Source organism: Vanessa tameamea, chromosome 13 (genome assembly GCF_037043105.1).
Source record: "Vanessa tameamea isolate UH-Manoa-2023 chromosome 13, ilVanTame1 primary haplotype, whole genome shotgun sequence".
Taxonomy (NCBI): domain Eukaryota; kingdom Metazoa; phylum Arthropoda; class Insecta; order Lepidoptera; family Nymphalidae; genus Vanessa; species Vanessa tameamea.
Window position 1 is genome coordinate 7318998 of NC_087321.1, and position 16882 is coordinate 7335879.

Below are 16882 nucleotides of genomic sequence, written 5' to 3' on the forward strand. Positions count from 1 at the left end.
AAGTCTTGTAGTGGATAAAGAACCGCTTTGGGCATTTTTAAGTTAATACTGTTTTTATTCCATTACAATGTTTTGAATACATTCAATTATTTAAGATAATAATTATTTTTATTGAAGTACACATGTATGTATATACTTTATTTTTTATGTATTGAAATTAAGGCTGATTCAAAATTTCTTATTCGATCGTAACAAAACTTGTACGACACAATTATTTTGTATAAATATTATTTATTATTAATTCATACACTATTTATTAATTGTAATTTGAGCACCAATACTCGAACTATATTATAATATATGATAAACATATGAAAGTCGCATTTGAAATCGCTCAGGGTTGCCAGATCGTATAATTGGATCCAGAAAGTGTATAATGCAGTTATTTTTTGTATCCAGCTCGTATAACAGATTGCCTTTACTACAGGATGTTAAAAAATAATGAAATGTAAAGAAAAACGTCGCGAAAATTCAGACGTAAGATTTTCGGTAGTTGCTAGACTGGTCGCTTCAAATTCATAACAAAAAATATCATTATAATCATATTCATAAGTGAAGAACAATAATACATACCAATTCCGTTATTTTGTATAATATGGTTTGGTTCCGTATAATTTCAGTGAAAGCTGAATTAAACAAGTTGGCTTACTGGCAGCCCTGGACACCAATCGGACAAAGTTCATATCAAGTAGGGCGAAATAGGGGAATATTACTATTAACAACAACGAATATACAAAAAACATATATTATGATATTGTTAGTCACGACTACATAAATCAAGTAGATAAGAAAATAGTCTATCTAAGCCAGTGATTCCCAAAGTGGTCCAGGTGGACACCCAGGGGTCCACGGGAGACTTGCTGGGGGTCTACGTAGACGTGAATAAAAAATGGGGGTCCATAAGATGTTAATAGGGGTCCACGAAAACTTATCTGCTTTTGATAGTAAAGAGCAAAAAGGTAAGCATAGTTTTTATAAGGGCCTACCTACATTGTTTTAAGTACCTAACTAAGCAGATAATATTTTAATAAGGCAAGCGACTGTTACTTGTCCAAACTTGCGTATTCGATATTACGTACAATTTCGTATACAGACTTGCAAAGCGCTATCTGCCCGACAATGCTTAATGCTTGTTCAGACATAAACTTGATCACCACTATAAATACTTGATGCCAAAGGTACCTACCTTTTTTTTTCGTCCTTAGTTTGAGTGAATCACTAACAAATTCATAGATTTTAATTGCTGAAATACTCGTAGGGTTACTAAGGATAGAATTAAAAGCACCAATATTAAACAAATTTAAATTTAGTTCATATTTTAGTGTTTCTCTCAAACTGTGGTTGCGGACACATGCCAATAGGTGGTCCACGAGAAAAATAAATTTGGGAACTACTGATCTAAACGATTTTGATCATAAACATGTAATATATTTTACGCCAGTGAAATATGTATATTGAAAGAAAGGTCAATAGCCTCTCCGTTTAATGAAATGAATGAATAAACGCTTTTCGGTATAACCCGAAATAGATTTCAATATCAACTTTTGACCGATGTGCTCTTTAGAGTCAAATCCAGGAATAATCAAACTTGATAGTGAAACATTACTAGAGTAATAATATATTTCTTTACCTTGTTTATCCGAATATCAATACTAGTCTAGTAGTAAAAGTTCCATTTATTATTTATTTACCTTTACCAATACCTATTGAGTTGTGTTTACCATACTTCATACCTGTGCCTTCCCTTTTTAAATATTACATGAAAATATTACAATAATGAGCTGAAACAGTTCAATGGTTTACTTGGTGGCTTCGTGCAAGTCAGGGTGGGCACCATATAGTCATTCTCATCACGTATTCTAAACCGATTTGTCAACAGAGATGCATCTGACATAGTTACCGGTTAACTGGCAGCTCCAAGCGCCACCAACTAATGAATTAGTTACGTCATATAAAGCGTGTTTTGAAGAATATATTAAAACATAATTTTTTTCAGCCGATACTTTAAAATACTTTTAATATTTTGTAGACTCAAAATGTTTGCGTCACATATGATCGTGCCAGTACCGAAGATAGAAGATCGTGTTTTCAAAAAGCCGCTTTTATGCGGACCGGGCCCGTGCGACTTGTGGCCTTCGGTCGCTGAAGCTGTCACTAGACCAGTTCTATCACCCATTTGCGACGAATTCTTCAATGTGAGTTAAATATTTTTAAATTTAATATAATTATTTTTAAAACATATAAGTAATAGTTGTGTACCGAGATAACTTAGTTGATAGGATAAGCTTGTCTTAAGTAGTGATCGTGGACTTAAATCAGGGTAAGTACCATTATATGTGTACATTGCATTAGTAAAATATCGTTCAATTCAATTTACAGACAATGACAATATGAAATGATGTTATGTAACATGTCCTACCAATCTGCCCTTGAGTAACATGGTAAAAAATACTCCAAACTCTATTTGAGTGGGGGCCCTTAATAAAAAGCATCTGTATGAGCTTAAATTGTATAAATAGATTAATATTGTCATAGAACTGTAAGAAATATAAACCTGTACTGTTCCGACAACCTCATGATCAGAGATATGTCTTTGGAGTACAGTAGCTCGTGGAAAAAAAACAAGTTTTCATAAAAATCTTTGAAGGTTTTTTCAACATTGTATTTTTTTAAATGAAACCAGAACAAAACGCTACAATCGTGATAGATTGCAGAACAAAAGTTGTTCTATTAATTGAGTAGACGTCCAGTTTAAAATAAATTGAATCAGTAACTGCATTTGCAACTGCATCCCAACACTGATTTACGGTCCGAATTGACAAATACATAATACATATACCTATTCAATTCCTATCACACTAATTTAATAGAAATGTTTTACAAATTAACTTGAAAATAAGAAGTACTTCGACCGTATACACTATCTAAATGGTCTGTGTAATTAAATGTATATATATGTATAAACGGTACATATACCAAAATAACATCTTTTTTAATTTTTATCTATCTGTCTGTTTGTTCCGGCTAATCTCTGGAACGGCTGGACCGATTTCGACGGGACTTTCACTGGCAGATGGCTGATGTAATAAGGAGTAACTTAGGCTACAACAATAACTTATTTGTTAAATTCAAATGCGCATGAAGTCACGGGCAGAGCTAGATTTAAAATAATAATTTTCATACACACCAACTATTTCTGATTTCAAATTCTTCAAATTTGTCTTCAAACATTTGAATTTTCTTATATTTCTGTTGAATTAACATAATTGTAAGATAATTTTCTTATGTATTATTAAGTATGAATTTTAAGTTGTTACATTAAAAGTAGTTTAAAAGTGAAATATAATTATACGATGTTATATTTTAGAGAGACACTCCACTTACTACCAATTAATTATTACTACTTTGTAATATTAGTTTCCTTTTTTAAGTGTACCTGTAGTGACGACCGTTACCTCCCGAGATGTGTTCGTCATTTTACCGAGATTTTTTTCGATTTCTTTAGTGTTAAAGAACACATCTGTTATTATTATATAGAAATGAATATTTAATATAGCAAATATTGCTGCATTTATTTTTCATTTTTGAATAATAAATAATCTGACGCTAGATTTCAATAGTGATCATTACTATCGGATAATTTACTTTACAAAATCGTTATGTTTCTAGGTGTTGGCGGACATTCGGGCCGGACTGAAGTATCTGTTCCAAACTGAAAGCAATCTTGTGTTGGCTGTCAGTGCATCTGGAAACGCAGGCATCGAGACTGTTATCGCAAACCTCGTAGCACCAGGAGAGACTCTGTTGATCGCGACGAGGGGCATTTGGGATGAACGAGCCTACGATGTGGCTAAAAGACAAGGTAATATAGTTTATTTATGTCATACATATATATTTATCAAAGACTAACAATATCTGTATATTGACATATTTTGCGGTTCCGAAACGAGCGTTAAAGATATCGATTTAACTTGTTACGAGCGTTTTCAAGGTGAAAGTTCAATGACGATAGTTTAAAATATTAAAGGAAAATTAAAAATAAATGTTTTTGACTTTTTAAATACGGCATATAATCGAATATAACGTCGTGATAAGGCTACTTAATATTTATTTATTTATTTATAACTAAATAAATATGTAGAATATTTTCCATCAAGAGTACTAAGAAGGATAAAAAATGGAATGTATGTATAAGAAAAATTACATTAAAGTGCAGCAAAATGTATTTCCGCTGGGTAATAGCAGACTGAGTAGGGACGTATGGAGCCGTCACGCAGTATTACTGTAATTGATTAAAAAAATATACATTGTAAACTTATATATTTTTTAATTAAAATTATAGTTTTTTGAAAACCTTTTATTTACCTGTATGAATGCTATTATTTTGTAAGTGAAGTTTTTCCTAGTGTATAATTATTTATCGCAAGTACAAATTAAAAATGTACTGTATACCTATAAAATTACATATGGACTTGTATTAGGACAATGACTAATGTCAAACTGCTATATTTAACGAATAATTATTACTGTCCATCATCAAACGATCGTTTTTAAATTACGATTGATAAGACGTTTAAGTCCTACACACACGAAACGTATTTATAAGAATGCTTTTGATTTACACCTTATAAATAATTGTACCTTCTATTAGAAAAACAACTCGTTTTTCTCTATACATTCAAAAGTTTTGATTTTGATATACAGTAACATCATTCGAATAGTTTTTAGTTATTTTTACGTGGTAATAACGTAAGCTAACGGTCTTTTTGTGTTGCTTTAAAAACACATTAGGTATAATCTTATTTATTCCATTAGTTCAGTCTTTATAAGGATGATACCATTTACGACAACCAAGGCAAAATTAAATTAATAACCAAATGATTACAGGAATAAACGCAGTACAATTTCGGATCCCTTTCTACACGACATTCAGCTTAGAACAGATCGAGAGAGAGCTGAAGAAATTAAAGCCGACAGCCCTTTTCATTACTCATGGGGATTCCTCAACGGGGACCGTTCAGAATTTGGTGGGACTTGGAGATCTGTGCCACAAGTAAATGTTGATTACATTATTTTCAATTGAATTAAAACATAAAGAAATTCTGCTGTATCTGGTAAAAGTGAACAAGGCTCAAGACAGACAACGCTGTATGTATAACATCCATAACAAAGGCTGTAAAGCTATCACCCATTAAAAATTTGCATACTCCTAAACACCCTTGTAGAACAGCGACCGCGCGCCCGGCTTGCGGCTACTCGACCTCATTTTTATTGTGCATATTTAACCTATAAATTTGCATCGCATGTAAGTCTCACATTACAATAAGGGGGTGGTGTGACGCCAACACTCTTAAAGGTAAATTCACATATTTTATAGCACGCGAGCTTTTCGCAACATCAACATGCCTCTAAAGTGTTTATTTTTAATCTGGAACGTCCATTAGTTAAGTAAACACAGGCTCACCCGCCACTTTAATTGGACGTTTGTAATATAAAGCTTGATACAAGAATAATAAAAGGTTTATTTTTTATCTGTGCTAAGTTTCCTTCTCTAAGGAATGGGTGGGAAGAGTTCTTGTTAGTAAAAAGTGTCACGCTGCTATATGATTTAAGGCTAGTGGAGTCGCGAAGGGAGCCCGCCTGCATGACAAGCATTGGTATTGTTTGTTAGGCGACTTTTGTTTCTTTGTTACATGAAAAGGGGCAATCAAACAGATAGCGTACATGTTTCTTTGAAAATGAATTAGTAAATAAACTTCACCGTTTCTTCCAACACATTGATTATTATTTTTTATTTTTGTCATGTAAATATATTTAATTATTAGTTTTAATTTATAATATTACTTAATAAACTGACTTTATCTAATATATTAAACTTAACGCTTGATTTTATTTAGTTTAGACAGTAGGTAGTTTGTAGGGTTTGGTAGTTCTGATAAAAGTATAGAATGAACTTTTTACAAAAACTTTGAGTGATTAACACGCATGCCCATAATTTAATACATATTTCTATAAATGTATCTTTTGGTCTTGATAAATTTAATGATCGATAAGCACGAAAGAAACATCTGCTAAGTAAGAAATATTTAATAGATATACATATGTATATATTTTTTAAAACAGCCGCTTAAAAAAACTAAAAATAGCATTTTTATTTGTATTTGTATAGAAATACTACATATAACATAATCCACTTATATTTTTCATCTTCCGGTTCATGAAACAATAAGTGAACAAAATCAGAAAAGTTAATAAAAAATATAACCTGTATTAATGCATAACGACGACTCAAGATGAGCATTAAAATTGTGTGTTAAGTTATTATTTGTTTGTAATAATAAATACATACATACGTATACGTCAATAAAAAATATTTACTGTTCCCAAAAATGTTTGTCAGGCGCATTATTTTTTAAGTCACGGTGTCGTTCTGATCGTTGTGAATAGCGTTGTCAAGAGAATTAAACTATACCACTTTTAATTGTGCAAAAGTAAGAAAGCGTATCTGCTTCATAAGCTAAATTACGTCACAGAATTTTCACGAGTGCACTTTTCACGACAACTGAAAACGGGGAAAAGTTCAGCAGAAAAACTATTTAATTCCTCGAACCGAAGCGAGACACGGGAAACTGAACAATCTAATTACATCTCCTATCTCTTTCCCCCGCGACTAGATATTTTTCCTCGCAACTTAGGTCACAGAACACTTCCAAGTTGAAAACTCTTTTAATTACATCTTCTCAAGGAGTCCGCAATTAACATGCAGTGGAAACGAGCAAGAACGCGGCGAAAATTTAACGTAAATATTTACTTTAAAAATAGAAAATCTGCAAACTGTGCAGACATTTAAAATGTGCTTGCAGTGAACAAATCTCTCGTGTTTTTACAAATCAAGATGGAGAGTTTGTTCGGACTTATTTCTGTATTAAAATATTTGCTCAATATATTAAAGTCCTTACATATCAAATTGGCGTTTTGTACAGAAGGAATATAAACTCTTTTTTTTGTAAATTATATTTAATTAATCAAAGTATGCACCGTTGTTATCTATGCACTTTTGCTATCTCATAGGTAGTTCATTGATCCCGTTACTACAAAAACCATGGGGGCGAGAATCAATAAACTCTTTGAACGCGGTTTATACTACCGCATCGGAGTTGATTTTTTTTCCTTGTGAAGTTGAAGAAGAAGTTGTCCAAATTCCGAAAAAATGGTAATCTATTGGAGCAAGGTCCGGGGAGTACGGTGGATGTCGCAGACATTCCAACTGTAGCTCATCTAACTTAGTGATTGCTTGTTGTGCAGTGTGTGGTCTTGTGTTGTCGTGAAACAGCAGTGACCTAGAGCGATAGACCAATCTCGGTTGTTTAGCAGCTAGTTTACAGTTACTGACAATAGATATCTGCCTTAATCGTTTGTCCAGATTTTAGAAAGCTGTAGTGAACGATACCGGCCCTAGTCCACCAAACACTCACAAGTAACTTTTTCTGAGTCAATTTTCGTTTAGGGCAGGATTTGGCTGGGTCTCCAGGGTTCAGCCATTGTGACGAGTGCTTCCGATTATCGTACAGTAAGCACTTTTCGTCACAAGTAATGATTCGATTTAAAATCCCTTAATTATTTTGTCAGTTGAGCAAAGTAACACAGCAGTCGACGCGTGTTTGCAAGTTCGATTCACTCAATTCATGAGGTACCCAACGTTCAAGTTTTTTTACTTTCCCGATTTGCTTCAAGTGGATTAATACAATTTTATCATTTACCCCGAAGACTGCAGCTATTTCTGAAGTGCTTTGTGATCGATCCGCTTCCAAAATAGCTTCTAATACTTCATTTTCCACTTCGGTCTCCGGCCGTTCATGTGGTTGGTTCAGAAGGTCGAATTTTCCAGAACGAAAACGTTGAAACCAAAAAGGAACCGTGCTTTCTTTTGTGACACCAGCGCTGTTCACATCAGTAATTCTTCGAGCTGTTTCCGCAGCACTCGTACTAGGGGAAATATACCGATATTTCATGTTTTCCATCGTACGGTAATAAGCGACATTAGAAATTTCTTATGTAAGGACCTAATATATGATAATTAATTTTATTTAAATTACCGTAATTCGCTTAACAGTATTCCGTAGCATATGTGTACGATACTTAAATGTCTACAAATCAATAAAAAAATTGAATTCAAATACTCTCAAACTAAAACAATATTTTAAGCGTAGTAAGTCTCACTTTAGTATTACTAAATCAATTAAAATAACCAATAGTTAACTATGCTTAGTGGTCAATGTTTTTTGAACGGGATAGCTCTTCAAATAAAATGTTACCATTAAAAAATAAAACACAAAATATAGGAGAAAACCATATGAAGATTCTAGAAAGTTATAAATATATATTAACATTATCGGTTTACAAATTAACAACATTGTTCCTTCACGTAAGTCTTCCGATTGAGGAATGTTAAAAGTTCTATATACCTCTCATATTAAATTGTCATTGCATATAATATGCATTGTTTTTTTTTTTCATTGCATACAACAAGAGTCTTCTCTTACAAATCGTTAATCATATTGACATCAGTATGTTAATACTTCAAATAATTTTCTTTTAAAGATATGGAACTCTCTTAATAATTGATACCGTAGTATCAATAGCTGCTGAACCTTTCTTTATGGACGAATGGGGTGTGGACGCCCTGTACACGTCGACCCAGAAGGCTCTCGGTGGACCGGCTGGCATCTCTCCGGTAGCTTTTAGCAAGAGAGCCGAGTAAGTATTGTTGCTGTAATTTTATTAGCATAACCGATTCTCCTTTTAAGTGTAAAGAGCTTATTCTACCTTGCCATTTTTGCATGGACTTACGCCACTGTCACGTGTGAATACAATCCACAAACATATTTTCCCTCGATGCTTTCCACGAGTGTTAAGTCAGTCAGACAAGTCAAGCGTTAAATTAGTTTTGCTTGCCCGGATTTAAAGTCGCGATCTTCGCTTAATATCCAATTATTTAAGTTTCAATAGTTTCTCTACATTACGCAAAAATATGTCGTTCCAGATTCTTTATAATCATATATTTACTACCTTTTTATTTTTTCAGAGAGAAAATAAAGAACAGAAAACATGATCCGCCTTTTTATTTCGACATCAAGTTCTTGGCGCAACAATGGAACTGCTACGGTAACACAAGATTGTCAGTATTATATGAATTTTAAGATTGATTCCATAAATATATACATTTATCCAAAAAGATACAGTTGTTATATACCTATTATTAATTTTAAATAGGTACCACCACACCATGAGTCCGCCACTGATTTGGGCACTCAGATGCTGCTTGATGGAAGTTTGCAAGATAACACTTCCAAAGTTTTGGGAACGCCACGTCCAAACCACAGCTCAATTTCACAAGCGACTGCAGGAATATGGATTTAAGTTCCTGATACCTAAGCCGGAAGATCGGTTGGTTACTGTAACCACTGTAGTCTTACCGTCTGGTTACGATTATATGGAATTTGTCAAATATCTTAGAGCAAAGTAAGTATGATTATAACAATTTAAACATAAAATTCACACAGTTACAGCCCATAAATGATCACTTTGATTTCGATCACATGAATTAGAAAAACTTGCAGCTGGCAAGACCTGATTCGTGTACCAACAGAATCCTAAATATCAAGAAAAGTATATTCGTCGGTACTTAAACTCGAATAGACTAGGAAATAGTATTCTTAATATTTCATTGTAGTGTTAAATAAATGTGTATTACCATTGATATAACTTAAAAATTGAACTATCATATAAGCCAATATGCTTCAATAAAGCAATTTATTGTAACGAAGTTTGACGCGTACTGGCAGAAATCGTTACGTGAGGAAAAACCGATTTTCCGCCTATAGGCGAACTTTCCGTCTCTTTCTCTTTCTGTCTATCTCTTTAATTTATACGGTTTCATATAATATTATTTAAACTATTTTTTTAATTCACATGAGATTTTTAATAACAATTTTGTTATTTCATTATTCCCTGACTTTGTTAATTTATTTATTTTCATCTTTTATTTGCTTTTTTATTTATTTTATTCAAAAGGTATCTAAGTTATAACATCTTAGGTCCCAGAAATGGCGGCTCATTGGCGATGTATAAATGTTTGGAAAGGTTGACATTTTTTACAGCGGCCGGTGTCTATGGGCGGTGATGACCACTTGCCATCAAATGACCCATTTGCCATTTCATCTACCTATTTTATAAAAATATACACATATATGATTAATTACATGTCACGTGGTAAATTTCAAATATGTATTTCATTTGCAGACACAATATCTTGATATTTGGTGGCCTCGGACCCACTGCAGGTAAAGCCTTACGCGTCGGTATCATGGGTGTCAACTCTTCTATAGAAATCGCAGACACTGTTGCACATGCCATGGCGGATACATTGAGAGCCCTTACTAAATCATCATTATAAATGTTGCGTCGGATTATAAAATATATGTTAAATGAGTAACAAGCCTTTATTGAAATTAAATATTTAAAAGAAACTTTATTCACAGAATAGATTTGATTTGTAGATTTATAGATAAATATAAATGATTTCGAATTTCGTAAAATAAAGTTTTTGAGGAAATGCATTTTTTACTGTATCTTTTTAGAAATTCTAAAATTTCCTTCTGTTTTTAAATTATTACAATTTCTATAACATAAAAAAAAGATAATAGTAATTCATTATTATTTTACATTTATTAAAACGTATGGTATTATAATTACAAAAATATTATGTTCCCTACGAGGGCCACCTTTAGAATATTGTGTAAATATAATATTTATACTTAAAGTATGGATTTCAGTTAAGGGATAAATAAAAGCATGTTTGAATTCACAGGTAATTTATTGCATACTAAAACTGTATGGCGTTTTACAGAAATTTTGACCAGTTCCACAAGTCTAGCTAGATTTAATTCTTATATTCCAAATTAAATACATTCAATAGGTACATATAACATTTTAGAATCAAATATAAATATAAATCCCTTTGTATAATGAGGGAAAATAATCGAGTCGGCAACTAGAAATAATTATCAAATAAAAACAATGCAATACAAGCAAGTTTATAGTACCCATTATGGCTATTAGTTATGTTATTCGCAAGCCATAGTTGTGATTACTCACTACGGTTAGATTATAGAACTAAAACCAGAATAAATCGTGCCCTTATCGAATCGTATTTTAATTACGTAAAAAACATAAAATTAGATAGCCAATAACGTGAGTATAACAATATAATACATTCACAATTTGATGGACTAGATCCCACAAACGCCTTTCTCTTTACAATGTTTACAAATTTTTGGCAAATTCTCACAGAGTAAGCCCCGATTATTTTGTTTGCCGTATAAGCTAAATACTTTTAGATTTAGTCTATCGTAAAATAATAATTATATTTATCAATATCAATCAAAGCAGACATATTTCTAGCTACATGGCATTGTATCCATCACATCAACACATTTGGACTAGCTTCCTTAATTACGTAACTATAAAAACTGTACCTAGTAATTAAACAAAACTAGTCAAGAAATTCACTTTAACTAAATTCTAATTGCTTTATAACGGTGTGTAACCATGCTACCGGTTTTTAACAGCATACACTAAACGAACAATATCATTAGGTATATTATCATATATCATTATAAGTAAAACGAAGTGTAAAAAGTATTTACAAAGTGTGTTGTGGCCGATACTCGCATGAATATATCGAACTTAAGTTACGCATACTTATGTTTACTTACATATTAGAGTTAACACAGGCTGATTAAATACGGTAAGAGCTACCGATAAAATATGTAACATGTACAAGTGTGGCATAACGTAAAGATAAAACTACAAGCAAATGCACAAATAGAGATGATCGAATCGACGACAATAAACAATCTGTGATGGTGTCGAAAATACATGATACGATCGCTACACCACGAAATATTCCTTAAGAGTCGTAAATAAATATGCACATAGGTATAATAAAGTTTAATAATTTATTATTTACATTAAGAAAATATGGCACATCTTTAACATCGACCGCGCTCACATTCCTGACTCTCCGTGCGATCGTGACGACCGACGCGGTCGGCGAAGCACTCCCTGCGCCAACAAATTTCTGAATAATACCAATTAAAATACCGGTGGGAAGCGAATATTCGACGCCGGGCGCTCCGGCTGCTCCGAGTCGCTCGGCCGACCGCCGCACGCCGACTAAACTAGACGGACTCATTCGAATCGAAAGAGAACATAAAAATATATCAGTCTATAGAGCGAAGCGTTCACTCACTTAGCCTAGGAGCAGTCTGGGGTATAGACGGGGGTCCGCGAGGGCGCGGGGCGCGCGGGGCGACGAGGGGGCGCAGGGCGCGGACGCGCGGCGCTCAGCTGGGCGGAGGCGGCGCGCGCTGGCGGCGGTGGCGTGCGCACGCGCAGCACGCGTCGCCGCGGCGTCGGCGCGCGCACGCCGCCCGCCCGCATCGCTTGCGGATGCACGTCACTTCGCCGTCCTGTATAAAGACAGATGCAATATGTAACAGTGTGAACCTTTTCAATTACATTAAAAGATTTACAGTCAGTGAATGTGACGTCACTAGAAATCGCTTTTATTAACGCAAATGGTAAAATAAAATCTTAATGTCTAGAGCATTACTATTTGGTTAATTTTGATTTAAAACGACGAGTTGAAAATAAAATACTATAGAAAAGGAAGGCTCCCTAAATATAATTAAATAATGTGAAAAACGTTATGGCGTTCTACCTTGCACCGGCACGTGACACATCTCTGTTCGCCGTGTGAATGTATTGATGGATGAACTTCTTTGCCATTAGGCAGGGGCCCGTCCGGAAACTTGCAACCGCCTTCCGCAAGAATTTCCTCTGCGGTTCGCGGCGCACCCTGATCTTTAGGCGTTTCTTCCTCTATTTTCTTTGCTTTGACCTAAAAAAAACATTATATAATTAATGTTTTTTATACAAATTTTACAAAATAAAAATAAAGAAACAATATTATACTCATATTATCCTTTACCTCTGGACAAACTCTGCAACACGCCTTTTTATCTGGTCTATATGCATCTTTTTCTGCGCATCTTAATGGCGGGCAACTAACACGTGGACATCGCACTTGTCGTGTCGGAAACTCACATGTACATATCGCACACGTATCATAGCCTCCTGGTACTAAATATGGATGCCAAGAAGAACCAGGTGCATGATATTGTCCGGCAAGGTGACAACCATGTGATTCGTTCCAAACAGCACTAGTTGAATCTGCAAACAGAAAAAATGGCCTTATCATAATTTTGAATATTGCTGTTCTTATCAGAATATTCTAATAACAATAGCCAAATGTCTTTGAAACAAATAATGTTATAAAATTAAATAGCACATTCACTAAAACAATAATTATAAATAATACATTTCGTATAACGATGACGTTTGATCTTTAGGGTAGACCTATTAATAAGGAAAAACGAAGCGTTTGACTGGTGAATACTCTTTACCCGCTTCTTTGTACAACTAGTATATTGTATGCCTAAGTATTTATCAGATCATAGGTAGTTCATTATATAAAAAAATATTTGACAAAAATGTGACTTACTAGTGCAAATAGGGCAACATTGTCCGGGGGGCTGTATCGTGGGCACGGCGCAGTTAACGGGCGGACAGCGTACGGGGTCGCAACGCAGCACGCCGTGCACGCAACCACACATATGGCAAGACTAAAATAAATATTAGATTTATCATTTTTTACTCGACTACTTTGATCTAAAAGAAGGCTTAAGAATATGAAAAGGATGTGAAAGAGATGATATATGTTCGATGTTCATCTACTCCGGCATATCTTCTTAATCTTATAATATATTAAAAAGCAATGGTGTATGATACCACGGCTATCCCCTGATCATCATTATATTTATATGATATAAATAAATTATAAATAATTGCATAACATTTAGATTTCCCATTTAGCAATTGCCAAAATAATATTTCCTTTTTTGTACTTTTATTTAAAGTTATATTTTCAAACAATATGTATAATTGTAAATATATATCATTTTATTTCTAAGCTCACCACAAATATTTTTCATAAAATGGAAACTATATTTTTAAACTGATAAAATGATAAATTGTTAGTTTTGGTAAATGAGCCTTTTACTTATAAGATAAAATTAATAATAATAACATCAGAAAAATATATAAAATCTTCTCAATGAAAGCGTGCGCTGAGATTAGAAATCTTATGGAGAAAATGATAATAATTTACCTCAGTCAACATCCATTGCGCACCGTCCTCATACGTTTTCCCAGCATAATAACACGAGGCTGTGTTAGAAAGTGAGTTGTCAGGTGGGGGCGAATTAACGTGCGTCGGCGCATAGTTTGCGCTCAACTCGTTGTCGGAATCGGGCACGTCTGGGAGACACGAGAGTGGCACGCTTATCTATATGACATAAAATAATAAGTTATTACTGTGCAATTTCTACTTTATAAAATTATCCAACGCCTAATTGTCTAATTTTGTCAGAAGAAATTATACTAAGTGAAGATACTAATTTACAGTTGTTGAAATCTTTATTTAACTTTTAGCCTTTTGTTTTACTTGATACATACTTCGACCTTAATATTAAAAAAAAACTACTGAACAATATAATAATCTCATAAGTCGTTTTGGATGCCGCTACATAGAATTACGAGAAATTGTAACCTCTATTCACAGGTACATATTTAAATAACTGCATATCTCCTTGGTTATTATCCGTTAGAAATATCCATAACAACCGAAGTTAGTTAGAAGAAAATCATCATCGTCGTGGAAAACAATATAAACTAATGAAACTTCAGATAATAAACCAATGACTATTGAAAAAAAGTTGTTAACACCATCTGTATCAAATGAACGATACTATGTTGCATAGCTTACCTTATTTGCATAACCTTAGCAGCGTGAAAATTTTTAATATCATAAGTAATTTAAAAATGGAATAAATTAATATTATATTCTTTTTTATACATACAGAAAGTATTGTAAAATTTATTTCTATAAAAAATATAGGGGCTAAATCACAATACTAGAAACATGAAGAAGATTAGTCAATGAATATCCTAAACGAAACCGGAATTATTGTTAAATAATAAGTAATGTAATCGTATTCATGACATTAAAATGTAACAAATTTTTTTTCTTTTTTTATACAATTGTTGATACTTTTTTGTGGTTTGATAAACTATTATAAATGTTTTATGCTCAGTAAAATAATGTGATTATGTATTATAATGTGAGTATGAGAATAAAGGTTCTTTAATCATAATATGAATACATACGAATGCCTAAATGAGTCTATAATATATGAGCGTAGGTTTTGACCATTTAAAATAAATTATAGTATTCTACTTTTAAGTTAATTTGTCTTTTCTTACGATATTAATGTACATACTTCGATTGTACTAACAGTTTTTGTGTAAGGAACATAACTAATGCGGCACTAACTACGAGACTTAGGCAAACTTTAGGCAAAATTCACTGGCACTTGCACTGACAGTAAGACACATAATGACTACACCTAGTAACGCATAATATATACATTTAATTCCTTTACCTGTGGTAAACGCGTACGCAGGAATTCAGTGTCATTATCAGAAGCTCGGACATTAAGATACGCGTTGCCAGCGTTCAAAGCCGTTAGCTCCATCGCTGATGGTTCTAGAACAGAACCTTCAGCTCCTGCCAAAGCCCTAGGGCTCCCAGCTGCATGACTGTCGAGCCATGCGGACCAGGAACCAGAGTAACCATTTATTACAACCTGAAATTTTAAAAACGAAATGATGAGTGATATAGAAGTAAATTATGCGCCTGATTATTTAAAAAAGCAATTAATTGAACGTTTATATTTGAGCAGACATATTATGTCGAACATTATATACATTGTTAAAAAAAATGTTACAGACACACTATAAGATTAAACTTTTATTGATACATGTATTTTGTATAAAAATAACAACCACACCTTTTCATTTGGGCAGCTATTCCACGAGTTTTTCATTTGCTAACAGAAAATTTTAACGTAAATATCTACAAATGAAAAATTACCAAATATAAGTAGATACCTCATAATTCATTCCACATAAAGCATCAACGGACAGCCACGCGAGACCAGCGACCGGGTTGATTGAGGGAGACATACGAACATCTGTGCGTCTTAGCAGAGCTGGTCCAGAACTAGCCGCGTCTGGTAAAGGTCGAGTCAGTAATCTGCCTCGTAACATTGGTGGACCTAAAAAAAATTATCATTATGACATTAATCATGATATTATCTTATCTTCCTTACAACCAGAAATAGTTTAGGCATATGTCGAATGAATCTACATGCTTGCACAGACCCAATAGCTTTTTAGTAGTCTAACACAGGATTTAATCTAAAGCCTCTAGATCTAAAGAGCCACTAGATTAAAGGGGCAATTTCAATTTTAAATCAAATGTTATTATTTATTGTATAAAATTCAAAATAATGTAACAAATTGTGTATAGATTATACCTGTATCTGAACCAATATGAACAGCAAGTTGATCTTCGTACAATGGAGGGAAAATTCGAGCGCTTGGTCTGGCTAGAACTCCAATTCTAGTATCTAATATCTCCACTTGCGAATGACGTTTGCTTTGTTCTTCTACTAGAGTAATCTTCGGATCTGCTATACTCAAATTCTCTATCTACAAAGATTAGATTTTATGAAAAAACAGATGGATTTATTCGATATTCTAAACTAAAAATATCACCACTAATCCTCTATTTAGTAACATGCTTATAAGCAAACAAATATTTTATAAACTCCATTCTAAATCTGCATACGAAATA

The 16882-nt window shown here is 33.4% G+C and overlaps 2 protein-coding genes across 5 annotated transcripts in view; one reads left to right on the top strand and one right to left on the bottom strand.

Annotated features, from left to right (window-relative positions):
* Nucleotides 1–10500, top strand: part of LOC113403364 (alanine--glyoxylate aminotransferase) — a 336845-nt gene extending 326345 nt beyond the window's left edge. For all 3 annotated transcript variants that reach the window (XM_064216836.1, XM_064216835.1, XM_026643890.2), the window contains exons 2-8: nucleotides 2030–2195; nucleotides 3670–3862; nucleotides 4888–5053; nucleotides 8602–8757; nucleotides 9086–9178; nucleotides 9274–9522; nucleotides 10303–10500. In XM_064216836.1, coding sequence (XP_064072906.1) covers nucleotides 2037–2195; nucleotides 3670–3862; nucleotides 4888–5053; nucleotides 8602–8757; nucleotides 9086–9178; nucleotides 9274–9522; nucleotides 10303–10456 — 1170 coding nt within the window. In that variant the 5' untranslated portion in view covers nucleotides 2030–2036 and the 3' untranslated portion in view covers nucleotides 10457–10500. The remainder of the gene's footprint in view (nucleotides 1–2029; nucleotides 2196–3669; nucleotides 3863–4887; nucleotides 5054–8601; nucleotides 8758–9085; nucleotides 9179–9273; nucleotides 9523–10302) is intronic.
* Nucleotides 10501–10857: 357 nt separating this feature from the next.
* Nucleotides 10858–16882, bottom strand: part of LOC113403323 (dorsal-ventral patterning protein Sog) — a 72029-nt gene continuing 66004 nt past the window's right edge. For both annotated transcript variants that reach the window (XM_026643827.2, XM_026643828.2), the window contains 8 exons: nucleotides 16563–16737; nucleotides 16135–16301; nucleotides 15627–15830; nucleotides 14294–14470; nucleotides 13628–13748; nucleotides 13055–13296; nucleotides 12785–12964; nucleotides 10858–12533 (listed from right to left, as the gene is read on the bottom strand). In XM_026643827.2, the coding sequence (XP_026499612.2) occupies nucleotides 12408–12533; nucleotides 12785–12964; nucleotides 13055–13296; nucleotides 13628–13748; nucleotides 14294–14470; nucleotides 15627–15830; nucleotides 16135–16301; nucleotides 16563–16737 (1392 nt within the window). In that variant the 3' untranslated portion in view covers nucleotides 10858–12407. The remainder of the gene's footprint in view (nucleotides 12534–12784; nucleotides 12965–13054; nucleotides 13297–13627; nucleotides 13749–14293; nucleotides 14471–15626; nucleotides 15831–16134; nucleotides 16302–16562; nucleotides 16738–16882) is intronic.